Source organism: Macadamia integrifolia, unplaced genomic scaffold (genome assembly GCF_013358625.1).
Source record: "Macadamia integrifolia cultivar HAES 741 unplaced genomic scaffold, SCU_Mint_v3 scaffold94, whole genome shotgun sequence".
Taxonomy (NCBI): domain Eukaryota; kingdom Viridiplantae; phylum Streptophyta; class Magnoliopsida; order Proteales; family Proteaceae; genus Macadamia; species Macadamia integrifolia.
In genome coordinates, this window is record NW_024870588.1 from 157,080 (window position 1) to 169,078 (window position 11,999).

The 11,999-nt window shown below is 34.2% G+C and overlaps 1 protein-coding gene across 1 annotated transcript; it reads right to left on the reverse strand.

Moving 5' to 3' along the window:
* Positions 1-3,812: 3,812 nt before the first annotated feature.
* Positions 3,813-6,430, reverse strand: LOC122070505. Its single transcript, XM_042634667.1, has 2 exons — positions 5,826-6,430; positions 3,813-4,037 (listed from the first exon to the last, which is right to left on the reverse strand). Exon 1 carries the CDS (start codon positions 6,309-6,311, stop codon positions 5,838-5,840), a length of 474 nt encoding a protein of 157 aa, XP_042490601.1. The 5' UTR covers positions 6,312-6,430; the 3' UTR covers positions 3,813-4,037; positions 5,826-5,837.
* Positions 6,431-11,999: the final 5,569 nt, after the last annotated feature.

Genomic DNA, 11,999 nt, shown 5'->3' on the forward strand with positions numbered 1-11,999 from the left:
AAATTGTTAAACGGAGAAAAATTATCTTTTCCACTCCCAGGCCGATAGTATTGGGAGCCTTGTGCACTCTCTCTCTCTCTCTCTCTCTCACACACACACACACACACACACACACAGCGAAAATGGGAAATTTTTAATAATTGAGGCATTGACATAGATATTAATTAAAATAACAAGAAAATAAGCCTAAAATGCAGCATGCCCTTCACGGAGACACAGTGGGATGTGAAATGACCTCCCCACTCCTCATGAAAGGAGGAAATCATACTCATATTAATGCTTTTACTAATCCTCACTTTATTGGGTTTCAAGATTGGTCTTTGGACCTCTTGGTTGTTATGTTTCTCATTGATATCCTATAGGTATCACAATCTGATTTCCAACCCAGAGGGCAGGCCAAAGCTGGTTTGAGCCAATAAGGTTAAACTTACACCTCTATTAACTTGTATGGTCATTAAAGATAAAATACCTTGACTTTCAAGATGTCTACTAGTCCTTAAATAAGAAATCTCTTGATTGTATTTTCAAATATAAATTAAGTGGCATAGAGGGGCCTATCAATGAGATGCGACAGGAATGGGTTTGTATATAGGAGGAAGCGAGGTCAATTCATATTATGAGAAGAGAGTATTAGAGAATGAGTATGTGTTGGCAACAAATCCCACGGTCTGTCTGCTATGATGCACTGATCGTAAAATTGTTGGTAACAAATCCACAGTCTTTCTGCTACGATACGCTGATCGTAAATTCTTCTGCAACCGAACTTGTAGAAGGTTTGTATTGGGATTGTGGGCATGCCAAAGTCGTCTAGACTCAAGAGAATGTTTCTGACTTCTAATCAAAAGATGTGAGCTCTTCTCTTGCCTCGATCGCTCCAAGGACTTTTAATATTCTTTGCAGAAACGTGATGCAAGGATTGAAAAAGATGAAGACAAATGGTAGTAACTCATAGACAAGGGAAAAATGTAATCTAATCTTTATTGATATTCAATATACCAAAAATAAGATCTGTTGTCTCTGTTGATGTTGAACATATCAGAAACAAGATATGTTGTCTCTGTTGATATTAAACATACAAAAAACGTGATATGTATATCTATTGATGTAAAACATACCAGAGACATGATCGTTACACTATGAAATGAAGTACATAACTTGAAGGAAGTACATGACTTCAAAAGAAAATACTAAAGAAAAACGACATAAAAGATAAAAAACGAAATGAAAGATAGACTTGATGTCTGAGTTTGTTTGATCTGTTGATGATGCTTTCTTTCTTCCACCATAGTACTTTTATGGTTTTATTTGCAGGATCCTGCTCTCTTGGCAGTTTTATAATTGCAGGAACCCACGTGCCATGTCTTTAGTAGGGTAGTTTTTGGAAGTATACTCCCTTAATTGGTTGTAACTGCCTTAATCGCTTAAGCCATGTGCTTGTTTAATCGCTTAAGCTATGTGCTTGTAACTTCCTTAGAACTAACCCACGTTTGCACGAACTATGTTGATTGACGATCGATCAAGTGGCCGAAAAGTCAAAATTGGTTAGATGACCGTAAAAAGTAGCAACGGTCAGTTGACCATAGAAAATCACACTCAATCAGCTGACCATAAAAAATCACAACGGTCAACTGACCGTAGAAAATCACAATCGGTTAGCTAACCATAAAAAATTGCAACGGTCAACTAACCATAAAAAGCCACAATCAATCACCTGACCGTAAAATATCACTATCAGTCATCTGATCGTATTCTGTTAGTTTGTTCGATCAACTTTATGGTTATTCTAACCGATCAACTCCTTAATACAAAGTTATCATTTTTTTTGGCCAATTTAAAAACCGGTCAGCTCCTTAACACAATCGATCAATAAATTGACGTCGATTTATTGACCGATTGTCTTATAGGTCAAATTTGCTAAAATCAGGTACCAACAGCATGCTACCGTATCCTCTCCTAGCGCAGCCAAAGAACCTTCCACCCATGAAACAATACGGTGGTTTTGGGATTTTCTTCCATGAAACGGCAATACTTTAATTTTGCCTCACATTTTATAAAGAGTAAAAAAAAATGTAAGGACTTTATAATATTATAACTTGGCTTCTATTTTACATTATTAACAAGGTAATTTCCAAACTTAAAACATCACATGCTACTTCAGTCATATAAAGGGGGCATTCTGGAGACAAAAATCATGAGTCTAAAGGAAATTCAAACACTTTGTATACAAGGAGTATAAATTACTCTATTTACATGGTATATTGCTCTATACCATGAAAAACCTTTGGCTTAATAATAAATTACAAAACTTTCTTTAGTAATTTCCTGTAGCAATGACCATGGTGAAGTGAAAGAAAACACGGTCCAATTCTTTACTTAAAAAAAAAAAAAAAAAAACAAAAAACAAAAAAAACAAAACAAAAAAACAGAAAAAACAAAAAACAAAAAACAAAAAACAAAAAACAAAAAACAAAAAACAAAAAACAAAAAACAAAAAACAAAAAACAAAAACAAAAACAAAAAACAAAACAGTGTGTACGCGCACGCATGTACAGTTGGACAGTGAGCTGGTCCAATTGTAACATTTGATGCTAAGCCACAAGACTCACCTAACTCGGTGAAGAATCAGCCGAAACTGATTAGACTCGGTCCAAGAAAATCCAAGAACACTAGTGTAAACAATATGTAAGTTGATCTCAACATTTCCCCTCAACTGAAACACTTTTGGGAGAAGTGCTTGTTGAAAAGCAGGTCACTTGGTTTGTTATGCCTCCCTTCTTTGTTGTCATACTATCACCATTTGTCATGTTGCCATTGTATTGGATGCTATGCTTACAACATGTTTTTCGGGCATTGCCGGTTATGCCCATACCCTTGCATGGATGACTATGCCATCTGTTGAACCACATACATACTATGACACTTCGTGTTTGACATGTGCCATGCAAATGCCTTTATAGAACTACCTCTCCATATGATGGAGATATTTGTATTCAATTATGACTGTTACTACAACAAATTCACTAGGAAGTCTTTTGGCTTTGACCAAACCCTAGTCTGGTAGATCACTGTTTTTGGCATATCAAACAGCATAGTCATATTCCATTCCTTCGCTCTCAGTATTTATTACCTAAGCCTTGTGTATTTCATAGCTTTATCTGCTTTGCATTTCATGTTGTTTTCTAAATGAAATTCTAGTTACCAAAAAACCCTAGATAATGCTCTTACCTAAAAAAAAAGAAACCCTAGATAATGTCACTATTCTTTCCTCAAACCTCAATCTTGATATTCTTGACCTGTATTTTCAAGCAACAAGTAATTGAGAAGAATGCAATTAAATAGGGTTTATATAACATAAAAATGTTGGTATCTTACTGGAATTACTGGTAAGAAAACATCTGCAATGGGGCGACACAAATCTTTGACCTATATATAAGAAGGGAAGAGGCCCTCTGAGAGGCATCTTTTCAATCCTGAAACCAAGGGCTGGGTCTGGGCATAGAGAACTCCATGACAAAAATAATAACAATGACTACAAGAATCTGTGTGAAAGGGTGTTGGGTACCCTGCTTGCCCATAGAACCGTCTCCCATATAAGAAAAAGGAAAAATTTTCCCACGCAGCTAATGTACCAAATGCCCTCACTTTTTTTTTTTCCTGCCCCTGATCATTTGAGCCCTGTGAGGTGTAGGTGATACCATTCCTAGCAATGCCATTGGTGTGGCATTCGAGATTCCCCTAAAATGGCAGCACTGGGAACCCTCTCCCATTAAAAAATGCCCCATTTCATTGCTACAATGGAGTACTCAGAAAAATTGGGAAATGCTGCTAGACTGGGAATTATATAATACTTAAGAAAGAAATTCGAGGCATTTAAAAGAAAAGAAAAGAAAAAAAAAATAGAAAAATACACGAGGTTACATTAGTCTATTATTCATGTAGTACAATGCGTGGATAATAACCATATCATCTTCTAAGTACCTTGGTTTATACATAGAAGTACTGCTAGATCTTATCAAGAAACATAAGCAATGGAACCTCTGCAAAAAAAGGAAAATGGAAAAGTTATAATGAATGTATACACATTGTAAATACAGACCAATCCCAAGGATGTAAAATGCAGAAACTGGTTTTGGTTAAGAGGAGGATGATCTCATTAGTCTTTACCCAATACACCTAAAATAGATTATATTTATAGGTAGCCCGTACGGTATACTAGTACAAAAGATAAACTTATACTGTATGATATAATATACAACATGTGTATACAAAGTACATCATAAATGACCAGATTAACCCTCATCTTTACAAAAATCAGTCAACTGAATTGAGCAGAGATAGTCGAGCAATTAGCAGAGATAAAAATCTAACACCAACTTCTATTGAAGAAACTAAGACAAAATAATGTCACCACATAAATATTTTGTGTCTGGTAAAGAGAAGAAACAGCCTTGAAGTTAAAAGACAACGGAATCCAAAGACAGGAATGGTGAATAAATCTAACATTGAGCTGAAATAACATGGATCGGAGCATGTGCCAATAATAAATCTAACATGGACACAAGTCGCTGTACCAATTCAACCCAAAAAGAATGGATTCAGATTTGGGATATATAAATAATTAACTAAATTTTAAATCTACCAAAACTACTTTTACTTTGTGCAAATGATTCTATGTTGTTATCAATGATATCAAGCTGCTATGTATGTATAATTAGTTTCAGTGCAGAATCTAAACCTATCCCGATTGAACTGTTCCTTCTTTCAATGTTTAAGCATATTATTGATGATTACAAGACACAACAAATCTCTAAATCTCTCTCTCTCTCTCTCTCTCTCTCTCTCTCTCTCTCTCACACACACACACACACACACACACACACACACACACACACATATATATATATATAGATAGATAGATTTTCATCTCACCACAGAGGACACACTCATCATCCTGATTGTAATTTGGCTGTAGTGGTGTCTGAATCCTGTATGTCTAATAATATAATATGCTTTACCAATAAAGAAGGCATTGATAAAACAAAACAAAGTTTTGAGGGGGAATTTAAAGAGGGGGTTGGGGGGACTTGGAGAATTAAAAAATAGGCAAACATGTTCTTTCTTCCATCACAACAGATAATACTTTTCTGGTAGATAGACATGTTCTTTCTTCCATCACAACAAATACTACTTAGTTGATAAAAAAAACCAGACATATTTTATACTAACCCAAACTGTATTCTTACATACAAATATCATTTCCCCCAAATTTGACCAATACATAATCTGTGAATGACAAGTTTAAATACATAAGGGTAAAATTTTTTATAAACCAGATCATAGGAACTAAATAAACAATATGCCATCAAACAAATAGCTTCAGATAAACCTAAAACCTAATCTAAATTTACCCAGAGACTTCTAAAATCCAGATCACAAAACCAAATTAAAAACAGAACAAAACCTCATTAAGGTATAGAAAAAAAAAAAAAAACACAATCAAATCAAACAACTTGCAGACCTCAAACTCTCAATCAGACTGGACCCTAAAAATAAAATTTTATATAAAAAAAAAGGGGGCATTATATTTAAAGGAAAAACAAAAAAAATTCTAGAAATTGATGGAGGGCTTAAGAGTAAGGACGATGAAGGCTAAAACCTCATAAGGTATAGAACAAACAACGAAGACGATCAAATCAAACAAGAAGATAATCCTTACATTAAGACTGGAAGCTAAAAATAACATTTTTATCAAAAGATTGATAACATTGGCATCAAATTAAAAGGAAAGGACGAAAAAAAATTCTAGAAATTGATGGAGGGCTTACGAGTGAGGTGAATCAGGACGACGAACGCTGACCCTCACAGGCAGGGCTCTCGTCGAAATTCTTGGAAGGGTATTTAGCAGTGACCATTCCAACCTCGAACACCAAATCTTCGCCGCTGGACCGAATCCCTGTAATAGACCACCACTTGAAGAAAGCACGAACACGGATCCCATCAAGCTCAGCGATTCGACCTTCAACTAGCTTCCCAGTAATCTTCTTCGAGTAGGTAGCAAGGTAGTTATCTGGAGGAAGAATAATTTTACAGTGATCACCAAGTTTTACAGTGAAATCGCCGGAGGTCTGATTGAGTGTGTAATCAAATACGTTGGTCGGAAGCAGTCCAACAGGGAACCCATGCTTCATCAGTTGGTCGTGTGCCGGCGACAACGTTGGATTAGGGTTAGGGTTAGGGTTTTGGGTGTGATCTGCAGATGAGAGAAGAAAGAGAAGGAAGATGGAAAGGAAGAACAGAGGAGTCTCTGCCATTTCTTCTCCTTTTGGGTCCTTGTTTGATGGGTTTGGGGAAAGTTCAGAACTACTGAGAGAGAGAGAGAGAGAGAGAGAGAGATAACATATACAACATGTTGATGTCGTGACGCGTTGTGGTATCTTGATGATACGTTGGATTGTTTATAGTTTATTCTTCTTTTTTAAACGGTGAAACAGAGATTTGCATTAACGATGGACGTTGTTTTCAAAATCAAAGATCAGACGTCCAATCAGAAATGCATGGCTCTGGTTTGACCAAGTCTTGAAATTTTGGATATTATTATTTAAAAAGAAAACAATGAATTATGATTAAATTTTGAAAATGGACCAATTTTCCTACACTCAAGGTGGAGAGGTTGATCTAGAGAAAAATCATTAAAGGTTTGGTTTCTCTTGGAACGAAATCGGTTTCGATCAGTTTTGGTTTTGATTTTTTTTTTTTTTAAATATCAGGTTAATACTGATTTAGATTAATTTATTATTGGGTTTGAATCATAATGAAATCTTATATTCATAATAATATATAGTGATGAAATATTTGATAAAAATATTTTAAATTTGTGACGAAATCATGATTTATTATTATAAGGAAAAAGTAACTAATATTGAAACCAATGGATAACTAATTACTAAGAGATAACTAATATTAAAATCATAAAATAAACTCTACTATCCAATCATTCATTTAATTATTGAAGTAATTTTGTATGGTGAACAAGGAGATCAATGGAAGCATTACTGCAATTTACAATCAATTTCCATGTTCGTATCCTCATATTCATTGATTTGTAACAATTCCATTTATAACAAAAATATTGTCACTATTATTGAAAACAAAAGAAGAAAAAAAAATAGATAATCAATTCATCTATTTATAACCTCATAATCACCTCTTTTTTTTTTTTCGGGTTTCATTCAATTTAGTTTCGATTTGGTTCGATTTTCAACCAATCCCAAATCAATAAGAATCGATTTAGTTCAATCTGAGTTTTTTCAATCGGTATTATCAATTTGGGTTAGTTTTGACATTCCCTATTGTATCTTCAAATTTGTCATAGGATGAGGAATGTATTATAGATCCAAAATTTATTTCAATCATGGGAGAGGGATAGGTATGCCGTCGATATCAAGTATATTAGCGGATAACACCAATAGATTCACATGATGAGGTATCATTCAGAAAAGATATGAGGGTTATTTCAGAAAAAGAGAAGAAATAGATTTTAAAATCCAAGAGATTTTGTTGTAAAATAAAGTAAATTTTGATAATTTGATAATCAAATTAGGAATGATTACAAGTTAGTTATATAATCACGTTAAATAATGATTACAAATGTTATTTTTTAGCTCGGATCAAACTTTTGTATCCAAGAACGGCTCTACACCATAGACAAAGGGGCGCATTCCCCTATGTCTGGGTGCAAGGGTCGTTTACGAACAAAAAAATACTATTACTTGCCTTTTTTTTAATTTTAATTTTGATTTTATTTTATTTCTCCTTATTTTCCTTGTAGATAGATCAGAGTTATCAATTCTAAAATTCGCGACTTTTTCAAAAATGAATATAAATCGCGAATAATTCGGACCGAATCCGAATTAAATCGAATTATTCGGTCCATTTAAACATTATTTAAAAAAAAACCAAAAATAAAAAATATAAAAATATAAAAACAATTTAAAAAAAAAAAAAACCCAATAAGATTTTTGACCGCTTTTTTGACCGAATCCTTAAACTAATCGTCCGAATTATTCCGAATAATTCCCGAATCCGAATTTGCTAACTATGAGACAAATGGAACTTACCTGATCATCAAACCAAACATTTTGATTATGTGTTCAGTCCTACGGGATCTACATGCAGACTGGACCTAAAGGAGTCTTAGTTCTAATCGAAATCATTTCCACCATCTGATTTAGTTTTAAATTTATGCTTATAGTTTTAACCTAAAGCCCTTATGAGGTTTTCTTCATGGCCCTTCAGATTAAGCATCCTCTAGACAATGATGGATTGAATAAGTCAAATTTAACCCACCAAGCGTAAAATCTACACAGCCTGATTAATACTTTAATGGGAAAAAAAATTGTCTTTAGTCTCATTCTATGTCCAGACACATCTGAACATGAAAAGACCTTTGCCCCCTAACCTGCGGGTTGAATATGTCTCCACCAGCCCTCCAATTGACCCGTATGTTCACATGATAGTCACTCGTGTGTTGGCATCGTAGCCACACGAGTAAGGATCATTCTTTTGCCCTACTTTGATATAGAGAGTTATACCACATCATATCATAATAATCTAGATCTTTTTTATTTTTTATTTTCGTAAAGATCAGATGGGTCTAGATATACTAGCTAGCTAACCCAAGGGGGTAGCGCAGTTGGTGAGCAACGAACTTGATACGAACTACAAACTTGGACGTCCTAAATTCGACTCCCACTAAGCACACCTTAGGCCATTCACACGGGGTGTTTAATGCTCTTCACTACTTCCAGTGAAGGTTGAATGGTTCTCATTCAACCCCAAACCATGCGATTGTGAGGTAAATATGCGCTCGCGGGACTAGTCAGGTCGAAGGCCTAGATACCCATCATTAGCAAAAAAAAAAAAAAAAAGTGACGCTAGCTAGACTCTAGATCACCTACATACATGTGAAAGCTTCATGTACATTTTCATGATGACATTTTTTTATTTTTTTCATAAATGATATATATATATATATATATTTTATCATTAATCACAAAAAACCAAACATTATATCTATGATAGTTTGTGGGAAACAAGTACAAATTCTCACTCTTTTTTTTTTATTCACTATTTTCATTTTTCTCTATCAAACAAACAGGGAATAAGTATTTACATACATGTAGGTGATCCGAATTCATATCAAAGACCCTAGATAATTTGTAATGCATTGTATTTGGACAAATTCTAAGCTATTTTACAATTCTCCTTTAAAATATTCCATAAGAGAGGAGAATGATAGGACAAATGAGAGGTAATATGCAAAAGAATCTTAAGGAATCAAGTTTTAATCCAAATTATTTATATATATGGAAAAAGAAAACCACCAAGTGGAAAGCCTTTCATCTCTATTGCCTAGTTCTACAATGTGGCAATGATGTTTTGGCCATTTTAATAGTCTATCCTAACCATTCAACGAATCACAAGATTCCCTTTATTCTATAGCAGTTCTTATTCTTTTAATAGAGCTGATTGTTTAAAAACTTTACACATAGGAATGTTATATTGGAATAAGAAAAGTGAAAAATTAGGTTTTGAAATGGATATAAATATTTTTTAAAAATAAATGATATTAAATAATTCGGCAATAATAAGTAGAGGTTAAAGGAGTTTTCTTCACTCCCTTATTTATGTTTTACGGAAAAAGCTTAGTTTTTGTGTACGGTTGTGTATGTACATGACAATTCAACTCTTTATTTGGTAGAAAGGCTTATATATCATCCTTCTCGCTATCTAACTACAAAGCTTTACATTTAATGAATGGAAAATATTTTTAGGTCTCTTAAGTTTCCTTTCAAGTGGCAATAATATATTTTTTCCTTGAGCTAAAAAGTTTTATACTCGGCTGTTTACGTACATAGTCATGCATTCAACTATTGGATAAGGGAGAAAAAAAAAATAATGCATAATTATACTTTTGCACCCTCATTATATGGAACGGTTGAAAGCCAAGATCGTGCATAAAAACTAGATCCATTTCTTAATAAAAAAAGATAAGAGAATTTTTTTTAGAAGGCCTGAAAGTCAATAAAGGAGCATACACAAAAATTATGATGAAAAAAGACTACAAGGGGAATTCTTTGACATTGTGGTGCTTGCTTGCATCAGATGGGTGGCCTCTTGGAGTCTTATATCCTAACAGAATATTATCCAACAATTGAATTATCCTCTCAAATTGTTTTGCTTCTAACAGTCCATCAAGATTTTTTTTTCTTTCTCTTCCCAAAATAAAAAATAAAAAATAAAAAATCTAGGGTAAATATTGATCAGAAATAACTTGCAGCATCGCTAGGGCCAATCTATCATTTTATGATCTGAATATGACCATGTTATTCCAACAAGCTTTAGTATGAAGTATGAACCCATGGTTTTGATCTGCCATGATTAATCTTGATTCTAGTTGATTCGATACCATCAATTCAATGGCTGAAACCTGGGCTCGTTGGGTTTTAAGATTATGTTGCATTTGATATGCATTCTACTATTTTAGGCCAATAATGCATTCCAAAAAATCATACCAAACATAACCTTAATTTAAAAAAAGTCGATCATATGATTCTGAACACTTTTAAGTATAGTTTTATATTTCATTCTCTTTATTAACAATTTGGAGTTGACATCTTCAGGAGTGGGGGTGCCTGGGACCTACAAAATCTTGAAGTTGAGAAGATGAGATGATAAATATACTTTAAATAAGTAGTAGGTCCAGATGTTAAGGTCATAGGTGAAGGATTAAGGTTCCGTTTAGTATGATTTCTTGGAATTCATTATCATCATTAGAGTGCATTCCAATAATGCAGACCAAAAACAGACTTGAGGAGCGTTTCTAAGGTTTTTTTAGAACTGATTACGGCCAATTTCAACTTGGATTGGATACTAGAAATAATGCAATTTTCAACCATGTGGATCAAGATTTGCATGGAGTGTCAGCTGCCATCCTAGCTTTAGTTCGGGAGGGCCATGTTTGCATTGGATCTGTTGTTCCTAAAGGGGTCTCTAATCTGAATTTGAACTCCCATTTAGTTTCTAAGATTGTTGCTTTATCTGAGTTTTCTACCCCGCCTTTGGATCATTTTACTTTATCTACAGACGGTGCTTGGAGAGCTTCTTCTGGGAAAAGTCGATGTGAGGTGATTTTAAAGTCTGTTGTAGGGAGTTATGTGGCTGCTCGGTGTGGAGATGGTGTGTGTTTTTCTGCTGCCATGGTTGAAGCAGAAGCTGTAAGGGATGGCTTATTGTTGGCTAGATTTTTAGGACTTTCTTCTCCTGTCATCTTTAGTGATTGTTTAGGTGTAATTCATGCTTGTAAGGGCTTTCCATTTTCTTTAGATTGGGCTGCCTCCTTGATTGTGAAAGACATTATTAGTTTGTTAGTTTCCTTTAGTTTTGTTCAATTTAGATTTTTACCTCGTGTTTCCAATAGGGAGGCCCACTCTTTAGCACAGGGAGCTGTTAGATTTGATTTGACCTGTTGCCTCATGCCCCCCCCCCCATGTATTACTCATTGTAAATCTTTGGGAAGAAAATTTTCCTTCTCTGATTTTGTTTAATAAATTTTTTGGTTTATGATTAAAAAAAAAAAAAAAAAACCTTTGATTGGATAAGAATCCACAGGGACACCAATTTAATCGAGATCTCTGATTCCGTGTTTTGAAACCTTATATGAACTGCTTTGTACCTTTCAAGAGCCTTAAAAAAGTTCAGTCTAAAGTCTAAACCCCAGTCTAAACCAGGGGTTTAGTGCATAGTGTCGGCACTGATATCAGTTGCCGCCGACTTTGATATAATACCGATATGAATGTTAGGTTCAAATCGAGCGAAAATTCATAAAAACCTTCCCTTTTGAATTGATACAAATACCAAGAAATACTAATAAAAACAAACATATTCATACAAGATAATACCATTATTTAATGAGATTCACACACCAATGTGATGTGCTA